Source organism: Gadus macrocephalus, chromosome 23 (assembly GCF_031168955.1).
Source record: "Gadus macrocephalus chromosome 23, ASM3116895v1".
Taxonomy (NCBI): domain Eukaryota; kingdom Metazoa; phylum Chordata; class Actinopteri; order Gadiformes; family Gadidae; genus Gadus; species Gadus macrocephalus.
The window spans coordinates 4015195-4032203 of record NC_082404.1 but is presented as its reverse complement, the minus strand read 5'-3'; the positions used below and the strand labels follow the sequence as shown (position 1 = coordinate 4032203).

The window sequence follows — 17009 nt, the reverse complement described above, 5'->3', positions numbered from 1 at the left end:
ATATCAGTCTAAACCAGTCTCCCCTTTGCCTTCTCCCGAAATGACGCCAAATGCGTCATTTGACGTGTTTGGCGTCATTCGAAATGACGTCAAATGACGCCAAACGCACTTCGGGTGTCTTCCCTGGCATACATCGTTATGTTATCGTTATAACATCGGGTATGTGTAAATGCTACCCCGATAAATTGACCCGATCATACATTTTTAGCCCGATGTCACCCGAATCACCCCGACTTCCACATCGGTGGTCCATCGGCCATTAGCGGCCATTAGCGGGATGGTGTAAACGGGGCATAAGGCATATCTCCCTTTCAGGGAACGTTTCATTTGACGTATTTTGTCTGAAAAACGTATCTTGGCTGTGGATACGTGTTATTGAACATATCGCAAATACGTTCGTTGTCAACCTATTTTTTGCCATTAATTTACCTCTAGGATTATGTTTGGTTGAAACGTAGGCTATTCCAAATATGTTAAATGTCAACGTATAGCACATTATTGTCATTAAGGCATATTTCCCTTTCGGGAAACGTTTAATTTAACGTTATTTTGTCCCTGATTACGTCTTATTGAACATATTGCAAATAGGTTCGTTCTCAACATTTTTGTTGTTATTTATTTAAGCTACCTCTTGGATTACAGGCTACATTTAATTGAAACGTATCCTTAATAGGCTACGTTAAATTTCGATAACACATTATTGTCAGCATATAGGCATAGGTCTACCTCTCGGGGAAGCGTACGTTTGATTGTAATGTTAATAGTCCAACGTTATATCAACATGTCACAAGAGGAGAAATTAGCTGCTGACGGGGTAACTGTAGGAGCGGGGGTTGCTTTGTTGATTTCTTTATCTAGGGCTATAGCTGTGGTCAAAGCGGGAAGTGTGCGTTGTCTGGGCGGCTGCCTGAACTGAGCTGCAGGAAATTATGTTCACACGTTTCTTCATTCATTCAAGAAGGCTATACCGGTGAACGGTGACGTCAGACTCACGCCCACCTACAAACCAATTAGTAATTGAAGGAACTTTTAATGGACCAAAACCAGGTCACTGAAACCCGTAACCAACGGCAGAAATCCCACCCAAAACAAACCCCGGTTACCCCGGCAACCCCCAACACGGTCTCACTCACGTGCAGGCCCCCACCCTCGTGTTCTTCCAAGGCCCTCCCCCAGCTGACCTAATGATTCGCCCCCACACTGATTGACAAGAAGAACATTACAATACATGCACACAGAATACATGCACACGTCTTTTATTTATCAAAGGGGGTCTCAAAGGACCAACCCAGTCGCCAAGAAAATACATCCACGGTGTACGTTTCCATGAACACTGGATACGTAGCATTTCAACGTAAAAAATAGCGTGTTATACCTACAGTATCCACGTGTGCCGCTGTGGAGGCGGGTTTCGGGGTTTGGGTTTCACGGCTTTCGCGGCAAATTGTGGACACGATTGTTTAGGGGGGGGGGGGGGAGACTGTTGTTGACCGGGGAGGGGGGGGGGGGGGAGACACGTTTGTTGAGGGGGGGGGGGGGGGGGGACACACGATTGTAGGGGTGGGGTGGGGGGGGGGACACGTTAGTTGAAGGGGGGGGGGGGGGGGGACACACGTTTGTTGAGGGGGGGGGAGACACGTTTGTTGGGGGGGGGGCACGCTCGACAACGAGAGTTGGTTTTTATTGAACGGTCGACAACGAGAGTTGGTTTTTATTGAACGAGACTTCAACACGGAACAGCTGCACGAAACGATGGTCACGTCACTCTCGGTGACGGTGTCGACAATAATGAACACACGAACAATGTTAATAGAACAACACGCAACCACATAACATCCCGAACCCATTAACCCCACTTAATCCTAACAACAAAACAAGTTAACAAAAGCCCCATTTGTCAACTGAGAACCCCAATTCCCAGAATCCCCCGCGGCTCCGGAACACGGCGTAGCTCATATTAATCTTTATTATCTGAATGGGAAATGCAATATTTTAGGACAGATACACCATTAAACGCGTTTCTAATGACATTTCTAGCGAGAAATGTACATTTTCCTTACATAATCTTCAGTCAGTGAATGTGTATGATCTTTATTAATCTTTATTATCTGAATGGGAAATGCAATATTTTAGGACCGATTCACCGTTAAACGTGTTTCTAATAACATTTCTAGCGAGAAATATACTTTTTACTTGCATAATCTTCAGTCAGTGATTGTGTCTGATCTTTAGTTTTATAGTTATTAGGATTTGATCGGCTCGCTCGCATGTTTCAACGACGTCAGGTTGCTTTCGCTAAACTAGCAGCTCACGTGCTTCCTGCGTTTGTGTTATTAAACTGTTACTTTATGTAACTTTTAATGATATCATCTTGTTAGAAACACGTATATCTGCCCAGTCGCCAAAAGCATACCTACGTTGACAGTGTACGTTTCGTGAACACTGGATTACGTCGCATTTCAACATAAAATAGCGTGTTATACACACACACACGCACGCACACGCACAGACACACACACACACACACGCACGCACAGACACACAGACACACACACACACACACACACACACACACACACACACACACACACACACACACACACACACACACACACACACACACACACGCACACACGCACACGGTGCATTTCGCTGCTAAAACAACAACAAAAAAATATTCCCTCAAATAGTATTACTTTCAAAACGTTGGCCAAAATGGCCAATAATATCATTTTTTATTTGGGATGCTTCTAGGACATTTTGGGTGGATTTTGAACGGTATGTGGGGGGCACGTTTTTTGCAGGACCTGGCAACCCTGCGCTGTTGCCCGAGATCTGGATCCACCCCGGCGTGGTGCCGTCTCCTTTTGACCTTTTGACCCCAGACTTCTGGGAGAATAGCTGAATCAATTCATTAGTCAATCAGAAGCATGTAAATATCTTCACGGTGGCGTAAGAGGACGAACAAGGTGTCCTTCAACATCTACGCTTCCAGGCGATTGCAACGGTGCCACACATGAGCATATTCGAACATGTTTAATGGTAGTAATTAGCTGTCGAAATTGGAGGCCTTAATCAATACTGAGCAGCTATTGATTTGCTTCCCGATAAAGATTAGTCACAAATGACATGTTATTTAGCATCTACACGTTGAGCTGAGTCCAATGACACCAAGAACGACACTCTAGCTAATGGTAACATGTATTTTACATGGTACACCTAGGTCTAGGACATGATCTCGGTGTAGCAAGAGGCCGAGCTTGATCTCATTGGACTCAGCTTAACGTGTAGATGCTAATTAACATGTAATTTGTCAAAAATCTCCATCGGGAAGCAAATCTATAGCTGGTCATTATTGATAAAGGCCTCCAAAATCGACAGCTAATTACTACCCCGAAACATATTCAAATATGATCATGTGTGGCACTGTTGCAATCGTCTCGAAACGTAGATGTCAAAGGACACCTTGTTTGCTCTGTTGCACCACCGGGAAGATATTTTCATACTTCTAATGGATTGATTCATATTTTAAGGTTCTCGGATTGAGACTTTAAGTGGCTGCAGCAGAAGTGTTGAGACGAAAGATGATATCAAGAGATTTATAGAATATTCCCATTCACATTATGATTCTTCGTCGTAACATCCGACCAAACATCCTTTACATTCACAGAGCGAAGATTATGAAAGTTCTTCCCAGACCTATACCCTAACAGTCCAATATGCATATCTGAGAATCAGGCCTCTCTTCAATAATGACAAAATGTAATGAGAGAAATACAGATTCACTTTTTGTTATCTCATAAGCGGCGTGGTGCCGGCTCCTTTTGACCTTTTGACCCCAGACTTCAAAGAGGTGGCCACAGGTCAGCGCTGTCTACACACATTAAGCCACAAATGTACACCTCCATCCCGCAAAAAATGGGGCCTAGAAACTAACCTCTGTCTTATGTACATTGACTGTACTGTTGGAGGTCACACCCCTTTTCCAGCCTTTTCCAGATAGCTAGGGATGCTAAAATGTTTACACACATTTCCCGGGGCCCCGTGAACGACATATCCGAGATTTGGAGTTCTAGCCCTTAGAGAAAAAAAGTTTTCCCAAATGGAGTGTCATTTGGACAAAGCCCCTCAGAAGTGTAGCCTGCAAGACCTAATGGTTCAGAATGTGGTGGAAAAACAGTTTTTGAGATAGGAAGGTCCTACCGCCCTGAAATTTTAATACCTTATTCTAGGGCCTAACTGGGACTTCCGCACCGAAACTTGGCCCGGTCGGACCCCGAGGGCAGGAAGGGGGGGCCCTTCCTGCCCGAAACTTGGCCCGGTCAGACCCCGAGGGCAGGCCCCCCCTTCCTGCCCTCGGGGTCCGACCGGGCCAAGTTTCGGTGTGGAGGTCCCAGTCAGGCCCTAGAATAAGGCATTACAATTTCAGGGCGGTAGGACCTTCCTATCTCAAAAACTGTTTTTCCACCACATTCTGAACCATTAGGTCTTGCAGGCTACACTTCTGAGGGGCTTTGTCCAAATGACACTCCATTTGGGAAAACTTTTTTTCTCTAAGGGCTAGAACTCCAAATCTCGGATATGTCGTTCACGGGGCCCCGGGAAATGTGTGTAAACATTTTAGCATCCCTAGCTATCTCGAAAAGGTCGGCAAAGGGGCGTGACCTCCAACAGTACAGTAAATGTACATAAGACAGAGGTTAGTTTCTAGTCCCCATTTTTTGTGGGATGGAGGTGTACATTCGTGGCTAAAGGTGTGTAGACACAGCTGGCCTGTGGCCACGTTTTTGAAGTCGGGGGTCAAAAGGTCAAAAGGAGCCGGCACCACGCCGCTTATTAGATAACAAAAAAAAAAAAGTTAATGTGTGTTTCTCTCATAACTTTTTGTCATTATTAAAGAGAGGCCTGATTCTCAGATATGCATGTTGGATGGCTAGGGTGTAGGTCTGGGAAGAACTTCAGGCCAAAATCTTGCAAGCGAGCCACTGGGTGAGTTGCAACGAGATGGAGCACTTGCTGAGTCATTTCCTGTAGTGCTGGAGCCACAGGTTGAAGCGTATGCGTCCTTTGAGACCCCCTTTGATATATAAGAGACGCTATACAGCTTACTTAAATGTTGTCGACTCAGTCACCTATTGCATCACTTCCTTTAGGGCTTCGGCCTCCTAATTGATCATTGTAGTAGGCTATAATTGAATGCCCTCTTTCATATATATACCTCCACCACTGGGACCTGGCAACAATTCTCCAAATCCATATGGGGAGGGGGGGGATGCTTGTGGACAGTAGGGGTTTACCCTAGACATAAATAGGAAGTAAAATCAGGAGAAGGAATGACCTCTCACAAATATTTATTGAATAAATTGTTTCAAATAACCCTCCCTCGTTAAATCAATGAGCTTGGTGTTTTGCTTTCAAAAAAAAGTTATAGAAGAAGTCTAAACTGCAGAAAATAAACACATCCAAGCTGCCTTTTAAGGATACCTTGGAATAACTGTCTATTTTTCAACCATCGGACCCTAGTTTACGACAAAAACAACCCAATTGACGGCACCTCCTTTGCCGCATGGTTTTTAGAGTTATTAGAGGGGGCGGTCGATAGCAACCACCATAGCAACCATGACGGTCAAGTGACTGGACTCAGCCCCGTTGAAAAAAAATAGAATACCTCCCTACACACTCAGTAGTAGATTAATGATATTTAAATTATTATTATGACCATGAAGTCTTTATTTGCATGGGTTTACATTTCGTTGTGTAGCATGGAAAAATCGGAGAAACACTCCCATTCAGAATGCATTGGTTTACACTTCGTTCTTTGGAGCACGGTTATTTTTATTGATTTATTTATTTTCCGTTTTTGAGGAGTTGAGGATTTTTCTGCAATAATCCAAAATCCAATGGAAAACTATGGCGACACATTAGTGCCATAATTCACTAATGTGATAAAAGATGCATTCGGGCGTATTATATTATTCCACACGCGTAGATATTAACTGCGAGCGCGCAAATGATCTCTGCGCGCGCAAACAGCCTCTCGCGAGCGCAAATTACCTCAGCGCGCGCAAAAAAGCCTCTCGCGCGTAACAGCCTCTCGCGAAAGATCTTTTTACGCTCGCTCGAATTTAATTTTGGCACTATGGGGGAGGGAACCAAGGCAGGGCGGGCTTTCCTATGATTGGCCGTTTCTGAAGCGCGATATTTGATTGACAGCCCTCCTCACATTCAATTCTGAATTGTACAGTAAATGGCTGAAACGATAGTTACGTATTGTAACTCTAGATTCTATGAGTATAGGCGCAGCCTTTTAAGGCTATTGCTATTGGGTTATCCCTAGGCGTGAGCCGTAGCACTGAAAAATGTGTAATCCCCGACCACCAACAGCGTGGGCCTCAATTACGTCCGCGTGCGGCGTGCCTCAACGACGTCCGCATTTCGCAGATATAGGCTAGTCGGGCGCCTTCCTTGGGAGGTGTTTCAGGCACGTCCAGTGGGGAGGAGACCTCGGGGAAGACCCAGGACTAGGTGGAGAGATTATATCTCAACACTGGCCTGGGAACGCCTCGGGATCCCCCCGTCAGAGCTGGTCAATGTGGCCCGGGAAAGGGAAGTCTGGGGCCCCCTGCTTGAGCTGCTCCCCCCGCGACCCGACCCCGGATAAGCGGACGAAAATGAGATGAGAAATGAGATGAGTCGGGCGCCGGCGGACGTTCTGCTCCCAATAAACAGCTTTTCTTCAGCTATTTAAAGGACAATGAGGCCGACACTTAAAAGGCTGCGCCTATACTCATAGAATCTGGAGTTACAATACGTAACTATCGTTTCAGCCATTTACTGAACAATTCAGAATTGAATGAGAGGAGGGCTGAGGAGGGCTGTCAATCAAATATCGCGCTTCAGAAACGGCCAATCATAGGAAAGCCAGCCCTGCCTTGGTTCCCTCCCCCATAGTGCCAAAATTAAATTCGAGCGAGCGTAAAAACATCTTTCGCGAGAGGCTGTTACGCGCGAGAGGCTGTTTTGCGCGCGCTGAGGTAATTTGCGCGCGCGCGCAGAGATCATTTGCGCGCTCGCAGTTAATATCTACGCGTGTGGAATAATATAATACGCCCGAATGCATCTTTTATCACATTAGTGAATTATGGCACTAATGTGTCGCCATAGAAAACCCGTTGGCTTTTTGTCAAGGGAACCGAGGGCGACGCTCACTTCCGGGTTTGCCAACATACGTCATCCCTCTCCACCACTCTATACTGTAAAAACACATGTTCAAGTTGAATGATAATGCATGAATTTATTCTTTATTCTGCCATAGTAACACGGTAAATAAATGGCAAAAATAGGCTGACAACGAATTCGTATTTACGATATTGTAGCGACCCTGGGACAATTAAATTGTTTTTGTGTTATGTGTTGCATTGTATTTCGTTGTCCGTTATGCCAGTTGTTCTGTGTGCATGTATTGTAATGTTCTTCTTGTCAATCAGTGTGAGGGCGAATCATTAGGTCAGCTGGGGGAGGGCCTTGGAAGAACACGAGGGTGGGGGCCTGCACATGAGTGAGACCGTGTTGGGGGTTGCCGGGGTAACCGGGGTTTGTTTTGGGTGGGATTTCTGCCGTTGGTTACGGGTTTCAGTGACCTGGTTTTGGTCCATTAAAAGTTCCTTCAATTACTAATGACTCGACATCGTTATGTCACCTGCGAGGTCATTACAATATGTTCAAGAAAACGTAATCACGGACAAAATACGTTTTTTAGACAAACGTAATTGAGAATGCCGAATAGTTCTCTGGGAACGTAATTTTGATGAGAAAGGGTTGCCCGCACATGTAGAGGGCCTCGTTCGCTCGTTTTGGATAAATTCCAATGGGTCGTAATCTGTGGCGAACAAACCAACGTGGTCGTATTTTCCGAGAGGACAGGCTGATACTGGACATTGATTGGTTTGTAGGTGGGCGTGAGTCTGACGTCACCGTTCACCGGTATAGCCTTCATGAATGAATGAAGAAACGTGTGAACATAATTTCCTGCAGCTCAGTTCAGGCAGCCGCCCAGACAACGCACCCTTCCCGCTTTGACCACAGCTATAGCCCTAGATAAAGAAATCAACAAAGCAACCCCCGCTCCTACAGTTACCCCGTCAGCAGTTAATTTCTCCTCTTGTGACATGTTGATATAACGTTGGACTATTAACATTACAATCAAAAGTACGCTTCCCCGAGAGGTAGACCTATGCCTATATGCTGACAATAATGTGTTATCGAAATTTTACGTAGCCTATTAAGGATACGTTTCAATTAAATGTAGCCTGTAATCCAAGAGGTAGCTTAAATAAATAACAACAAAAATGTTGAGAACGAACCTATTTGCAATATGTTCAATAAGACGTAATCAGGGACAAAATAACGTTAAATTAAACGTTTCCCGAAAGGGAAATATGCCTTAATGACAATAATGTGCTATACGTTGACATTTAACATATTTGGAATGCGTTTCAACCAAACATAATCCTAGAGGTAAATGAATGGCAAAAAATAGGTTGACAACGAACGTATTTGCGATATGTTCAATAACACGTATCCACAGCCAAGATACGTTTTTCAGACAAAATACGTTAAATGAAACGTTCCCTGAAAGGGAGATATGCCTTAATGACAATAATGTGCTATACGTTGACATTTAACCTATCTGGGATACTAATCCTAGAGGTTAATAAATGGCAAAACAATAGGCTGACAACGAACGTATTTGCGATATGTTCAATAAAACGTATTCACGGCCAAGATACATTTTTCAGACAAAATACGTTAAATGAAACGTTCCCTGAAAGGAAGATATGCCTTAATGACAATAATGTGCTATACGTTGACATTTAACCTATCTGGGATACGTTTCAACCAAACATAATCCTAGAGGTTAATGAATGGCAAAAAATAGGCTGAGGACGAACGTATTTGCAATACGTTCAATAAAACGTAATCGCGGACAAAATACGTTTTATGACAAACGTAATTGAGAATGCCGAATAGTTCTATGGGAACGTAATTTTGACGAGACAGGGTTGCTCTCTCTCTCTCTCTCTCTCTCTCCCCCTCTCACTCTCTCCCTCTCTCTCTCCCCCTCTCACTCTCCCCCTCTCACTCTCTCTCTCTCTCTCCCACTCTCTCCCTCTCTCTCTCTCTCTCTCTCTCTCTCTCTCTCTCTCTCTCTCTCTCTCTCTCTCTCTCTCTCCCTCTCTCTCTCTCTCTCTCTCTCTCTCTCTCTCTCTCTCTCTCTCTCTCTCTCTCTCTCTCTCTCTCTCTCTCTCTGTCTCTATTTCCCTCTCACTCTCTCGCTCTCTTTTCGCCCTCTCTCCCTCTTTCTCTGGCTCTTGCTCTGCTAAGCTGCGCGCTAATCGGGCTCTTTCATAGCTTCACACACACACTTGTGTTACCACCAGCCCTAATGAATTTTCAGTTAAAAAAAAATTTGGAGGGAGACTTCCAGCGATGGCTGGCCGGGGTCCAGAGTGTCTGGCTGCGGAGGCACTGCCTCGCCACACTGCTGCCAGGACTCACCAGCGTTTGGCTGGAAGAGCGCTTTTCCAAATGCCACCCTGCGCTTCCCCGCACACCGCATCCAAAACTGGGTTGTGGCGATAATTATACCGTGGTTCTTGGATTAATTAGCGCCGACAGCTGATGGTTTTTATATCGTTCTGAATTGTAGTGTCGGGACTAATTTAATTCCGCTACTTCTGTTGTGAGCCCCATGCCCCGCCACCGCCACCACCACCGCCACCACCACCACCACCACCACCACCACCACCACCACCACCACCACCACCACCACCACCACCACCACGTCCTTGTCCCCTAAGCCGGGACAGTTGAAGAAAACAAGCTCATAGCAGGAGGAACATGATACCCTGTTCATCTAGACACGTGTTTTGCTTGCGTTTTATTTTTTATTATTTATCATTATGGAAAAAGTAAATCTTTCACATCGGCGCCAGCGGGCTCTGATGCTCGTTGCCACCGCCGACTGTCGTTGACTAAAATAAGATGCGATTCACCTTAAACGTCTGGCTCTTGTGTCCCTCGGGAGAGTTGTTTTCACTCCAAGAAGCAGAGGAGCCTAGACGACACGTGTCATGTCTTCAGCAAAAAACCCTGTAGGATTACAGCTATTGTCAGGTTTTCTAGAAGGTTCTCAGCAGTGACCTCTGTCCCCCTGTATTGTATGAAAGCATTAAGGTAGCTCTAGTGCATTATACTATCAACTGACACAGAACTGTACAACCTTTGGCCCGCGGTGTTCCGGAAACCACACAGAGGGAGACAGAGAAAGAGAAGGGTGGATCATGGATCCAACCATGGGCAGGATATGGTTGGGATCACATCCATCCCCAATGGGGCAAAACAGCACTGGAGAGTGGCAGTAATGTTTGCTGGTCTTCACACTTATCTTTGCTCGTCTGTTTATGTCAAGTGGGATAGTTATGTGTATGAACAAATTCAATAAAAACATGGCTGATGCCAGGGTGATTGAGTCACAGCCAAAAGGTTCTGAGGTCACACAGTCTACTTGTAGGCGTTCTGGAAGCTAACCAATGCATGCTACCTCTATGTGTGTGTATATGCATTCAGTCCGCTAAATGATTAAATAGCCTCGATGAGGGTTGTTGAATTTGTGTCGGGCTTGGGTCGGGGTATGAGCCCCTTCTGGGTGTCTCTATTCAAGTATCTCAGACTAAAGACTGGCAGGTGCTAACGTTGGCGTCACCCACGGGTGTCGCTGTAGGGTTCCATCCTTTGTAGCATATGTACTAGAATTAGCCATAGCTCCAGCATCACTGAGAACCTGAGAAGACATTTGAGGTGAACACCTCCACAATCTCAACACAGTTTGCAGCACTTCGTGTGTTCTGCAGGCACTAATTGTTCAAGGAGGCATGTTGAGCAGCAACATGAAACTCCAGTGGGAACAAAACAAAAAAGAGGGAAAAGCTACCGAATGTTACACAGAAGAGAGAAGAGCCATTAGCCTCCTTGGGAAGTAGAGACATTTAAGGTTTGTTCTCTTTATACAGTTATTCTCAATCATTTATACACGTTTTCTGAAACTGTAGCTCAATTTCTCAAAACTCTAAACACAAACCTGAGAAGAGTTAATCATTTTGTCAAAACTCCACAAATTCTTCTCAAATCAGTTTTTTTCCACCAAACAGTAATAATACAAATAGGCCAAGCGCATTTTTTTCTGGAAACTCAAAGCGCTCACAGTGAAGGGGGGGAACCTCACTAACCACCAACAATGTGTAGAACCCACTTTGGTGATGCACGGCAGCCAATCAGCGCCAGAACTCTCACCACACACGCTTGAGGTGGAGAGTGATGGAATTAATGAATAAGCCAATTAATCAGGGGCATGATTAGGGGGGCAGATTGAATGAGCTTGGTTGGGTAGTTTTAGCCAGGACACTGGGGAATACCCAACTCTGCGATAAGTGCCCACGGATCTTTTAGACCTCAGTGAGTCAGGACCTCGGTTTTACGTCTCCTCCGAAGGACGGCACCTTCCGCAGCACAGTGTCCCCTCTGCACTGGGGCATCGGGAATTGATGATTTTGGCCATTGGGAAGAGTACCACCTACTGGCCAACACCCGACACCATTTCCAGCACGAACTCAGTGTTCCCAGTTGGTCTCCCATCCAGTACTAACCAAGCCCACACCTGCTTAGCTTCAGAGAATCAGCTAAGGCAGGGTTGCATCAATTAAACACTGGTGTGATCAAATCAAAACACTTCCATCAAAATACTATTTACATATGTTTTGGCTTCATGAGGCCATGTTACATATTCCAATGTATAAAATTGTTTAGAAATAGCTTTCTTTTTGAACGTTGCAATTAGGTGGTGCATATAGTATAAAGACTGTTGCCATATTTTAATACAATACTGTGAATATATCAGAATAGGATACAATGCATATCTGTCTATCCAATGAGATCCAATGGGCTTTACTCACAATCCCAGCTTCCCAGAGTTATATTGTACACCTATAGTTGATGCTGCAACATTTTTCTAAGAATACACCAATGTTACCTATTTTGGCAAAACTCACAGTACAGTAATTGCATTGATAAGTAAAATGAAAAAACACTACAGTAAGAAAATGTTTTGACTGTCTTTCGATGGATGTAATGATGAAGTGATGATCAGTGATCATTAGTACAAAAAGGTAACAAAGCAAATATTTATTTGTTACTGTAATACAGTCAAATGTTCCGCTGAACTGACTGCATAAAATGCTTTTTGTGGGCAAACAAAAATAAAAATAAGAATATAAATTAGGTGAAAGAGAACTACATGTAAATCAGTCTGTATCCCACATCCGATCCTGATAAGGCCAGAGGACCATATCTACAACACAGCAGAGATCACCTGAGGCCTTTTAATGCTCTGACAAATGATTGAAGTGTTTTGCCAATTGAGTTTGAACATGTGAGAAGTGAGTTAGACTTATTGATAATTAGTTGTTGCGTTTTGAAGGCCAGTGTTTCCAGGTGAACCAAGTGCGCTTAATTATGAGATGCATAGAGTTTTGCAAAAATGTGATTTAGAATTTCTATATGTGTGAAAACAGTGGAATTGTGCTTAGAGTTTAGCATTCTGGACTCTTGTAGTTGATACATGAGCTTCAAGTTTTCCGAATTGTGTGCAATTTCTGTGTGTATACTGTATATACCATAGAGAAAAACTGTAAATACTATAAAAACAATATCGTCATAATTACTTATTTTTGTTGGCAGCGGGATCAAGGACCTGATCAACAATTATGTGGATGTGTCTGAGTCCTTTTTCCATCAAAAAGATAATGCGCTTTAAAATGATGCGCATCAAAAGTTAGTGCGACATATGTGATGGAAAAAGGGTTATATCGCTCTAACGCCGATTTTGTCGCACTAAGTTAATTCGCTCTGCAGAGGTGGTTTTGGGAAAGTTCTAGCGACATAAAAGTAATGGAAAACGGCTGAAGCGATATAGAATGTCGCGCATGCGCATTGTTGATGGAAAATCATCTAGCGGGGTCAGAAAAATGCGCTTCAACACGGGGCATTGTGACACAATTTTAATTCGCTATAATCATTCTGTCGATGGAAAACCGTTTAGGCGCTTCTTATGTCGCTACAAATTAATTCGCTTTAAGAGTTAATTCGCTTGAAAATCTGATGGAAAAAGGAGGTGGTGAATCACTAGTAATAAATGTAGCTAAATTAGTAAAAGTTGTAAAAGTTGTGGTTGCTTTGCATTGTGGGAAAGACCTGAAAATACCTAATCGTTTCACTTGGCCCTCTCTCTCTCTCTCTCTCTCTCTCTCTCTCTCTCTCTCTCTCTCTCTCTCTCTCTCTCTCTCTCTCTCTCTCCTCTCTCTCTCTATCAGGGCCGAGCCATGGGGAGGTGGACATGCGTGAGTGTCTGTACTACAACGTGAACTACGAGATAGAGAAGACGAACCAGAGCGGGGTGGAGCGCTGCGAGGGGGAGAAGGACAAGCGCTCCCACTGCTACGCCTCCTGGAGGAACACCTCGGGCAGTGTGGAGCTGGTGAAGAAGGGCTGCTGGCTCGACGACTACAACTGCTATGACCGGTACACACCACCACCACACACACACACACATACTCGCATCTGTCCTTTATCCACACACACACACACACACACACGCACGCCGCGCACGCACGCACGCACGGCACGCACGCACGCACGCACGCACGCACGCACGCACGCACGCACGCACGCACGCACGCACGCACGCACGCACGCACGCACGCACGCACGCACAGCACGCACCGACACACACACACAGCACACACACACACACCACACACACACACACACACACACACACAAGAGGATGACGGAATGGCCTGTTTGTGTCTCCTGGAGGTGACAGGCCGTCCTCATCATCGCCGTGACAACATTCCTGTCATTCCACCCGCCCGTTTGTTGACGGGTGTGCAAATATATATGTAGCCCATTTTCATCCATTACTTGTTTTTGGATGTTGGAGTTGTAGTTCTATGGTAGATTCTATGGTAAATCCGTTCTGTATGCATAGTTATAATCCAAATGTTCACATAGAAAAAGTATAGATGATACCAGACACTATATATATAGCATGATTGATCCACTGATTTAAAAGTGAAGAAGTAAATGTTGGTGTTGAATAATGATACTTTTATTGTTTTACTTTTGCCCTTTTCTTTTTGCTATTTTCAACACAAACATCCAAAAGTGATAAGGGAGAGAGAGGGAGAGAGAGAGAGGAGAGAGAGAGAGAGAGAGGAGAGAGAGAGACGAGAGAGAGAGAGATGAGAGAGAGAGAGAGAGAGAGAGAGAGAGAGTCTACCATGAATCCAGAAATTGTCTGGTTTAGAAAGAAAATGTAATTGTATTTGACCTTTTTTTTGTCCAAGGGCGCATTCTTTCTTTCCTTGCGTCCTTGGCAACAGGAGGATAATTTAAAAGAACTGTTGTTTGTGGAAAACACTGCACTGTGGAGAATCAGACTTTGTGAGATGTGTTTCAAGCCAATATCTCTAACAAGGCTGACATGGTGATGCTTCCTGGCAATATACGTCAAGGTCTAACACACAGGATATAGCAGGTATATGTTGGCCTCTGGTATACATACAGATGACGGCCACCTCACAGCTGCGTAAGAAGAGTAAACTAGCAAGATGATAGACAACTCTGCTGATTATATTATGACTGGCCCTGGTGATGGAATAAGTATTGAGTAGCCCACATCCACTTAAACCATGTATCTTCTTTATAATAGAATATCACAGCAATCATATTAACTTTGAGTTGAACATATTATCAACATGTTTATATGTCTTTATCGGCAGGGAGCTCGTAATATGATATGATATTAATTTTCTAGTGAGACATCAAGTTTGTTGTTTGTTTTTCACACAAAAATTCAGACACCCTCACATGGACAGCTTTTTCCCAATCCTTACGTAATTCCCATTTAAATGGTATGTATTGGTAGATACATAGATAACTGAAGTCATGAGAGCGGAGAGAGTGAGACCCTGAGCGAGTGTGAGAGAGATATGGAGATATAGAATGAGAGAAATAAAGGGAGTTAAAGTTTCTACCGCGCAAGAGAGAGAGAAAGAGTTGCCCATCCATTGGGATGAATCACTCCTCTTCTAGAGATCAGCTGTCTGGAAAAGAAATCGATGCAAGATCCCGCCTGCTTGTTCGCATAAAATCCTAGTATCGCTGCTCTTTCCCTGAGCCACCCCAGCCATACCACGCACCATGCTTCCTAACTAGCTCTTACATGGCCACCAGTCATCTGAGGTGAATCCAGCATTAGTTTTTGCAAAGCTAACGCTAAGGCGGACTCTGCAATGCCGCTGTGAAGCCATCCCCTCTGTGGTCATGACCTGTCAATGAGAAATCCGGGCCATGACACCAGCGCTATGGTCATCATCAAGACCGTCATCACCGTGGCCAGCACTACTGGCGCGTCTCATCGCCTTGGTCACCATAGCGACGGCGATGCGTGAAGATGTGAGGCCATGATGCGTTATCAGGAGTGCATCAACAGTGATGGACGACAGGGCGCCTCGTTAAGAACACCATCCCAGGAGACGGGGACCGCCATTAGCTGTTGATGATGAGGCATCTGGAAATGGCATTCATCTTGTTTTCTCTCTCTCTCTCTCTCTCTCTCTCTCTCTCTCTCTCTCTCTCTCTCTCTCTCTCTCTCTCTCTCTCTCTCTCTTGCGCCACCTCTCGCTTGCCCTCCTTCTCTCTCTGGAGGCTTTTTCATGTCCATGGCTCTCATGTTTGTCTATTAATATTTGTTCTTGATGGCCTTGACGTGTTCTATATTCTTCTTTATCGGTCTTTTTTCTCTCTCTCTCCCTCTCTCTTGATCTCGCTCTCTCTGACAGTATATGTCAGGCTATGTCTCTTTCTCTATCCATTATAGACGAGTCCGATGTTTGTCTCTCACAAAGTGTTGTCTCCCTGTCTTTCTGTCAGACTAGACTCTCTCTCAGGGGTGTCATCTGCTCTCTCTCTCTCTTCTCCTCCTCTCCTCACCTCTCTCCCTCTCTCCCTCTCTCTCTCTCCTCTCTCTCTCTCTCTCCTCTCTCTCTCTCTCTCTCTCTCTCTTTCTCGCGCTCCCGGAGCGTCCGGTCGCCGCCAAAGCAGTCCGGCAGTGTACTCCGGGAGCTGAACTGCGGCCGAAGCTTTTCGGCTGCTCCGGCAGGTGTACTCCGGGAGCTGAACTGCCAGCGAAGCTGGCAGGTCCGGCGGGGGTAGGTCTCGGCGGCAGTCCGGCAGGTCCAGCGCGGGGAGCTCGGCAGCAAGTCCGGCAGCTCAGCTCCCGGAGTACAATCCCTTCCTCCTCCATGTCGCGGTTCACGGATTTCAAAGAGTCAAGGCCAAAGTTCTTTCCCCCAATTCCTCTCAACCATGGCCGAGATATCCCACTATGACTCTTTAATTGTTGTGGAAGTGCCAGAGACGTCAGACGCAGTCTTTATTGATCATAATATCATCTGAGGCGCACATAGCTTTTGGCCGTGATATTAGATATAATATTATATAAATACCCCTATATAATATTATTATTATTATTATTATATTATATGATATAGATATAGAGCTCCAGGAGTCCGCAAACGGCAACAATCCCTTCTCCTCCCATCTGTGGTTTCAATCTGACATCTCATTTGTCGATGGGCAGCAGCTCATTTGCATTAAAGTTACAGACACCAGAAACAGCGCATTCTGAACGGACTGAAACAGAGGGGAATAACGGTAGGCAAGATTTTTTTGCCTACCTTTCATCTATGCTTCGGATGTTGCGTATGCAACGGAAGCTATGATGCATTGTTGCAGAACATTTAAAATGATCGTTCTGCCCGTTCTGCCTCCATGCTGTCTGCGGTCCAACCAAAACAAACTACAGTGACAGAGGCCGCACTTATCTTGCG

At 45.0% G+C, this 17009-nt stretch overlaps 1 protein-coding gene across 1 annotated transcript in view; it reads left to right on the top strand.

Moving 5' to 3' along the window:
* The window catches only part of acvr2ba (activin A receptor type 2Ba), a 62769-nt gene that overhangs the window by 29601 nt on the left and 16159 nt on the right, over positions 1 to 17009 (top strand). The window contains 1 exon segment of the mRNA XM_060045732.1: positions 13382 to 13635. Within this exon segment, the coding sequence (XP_059901715.1) occupies positions 13382 to 13635 (254 nt within the window).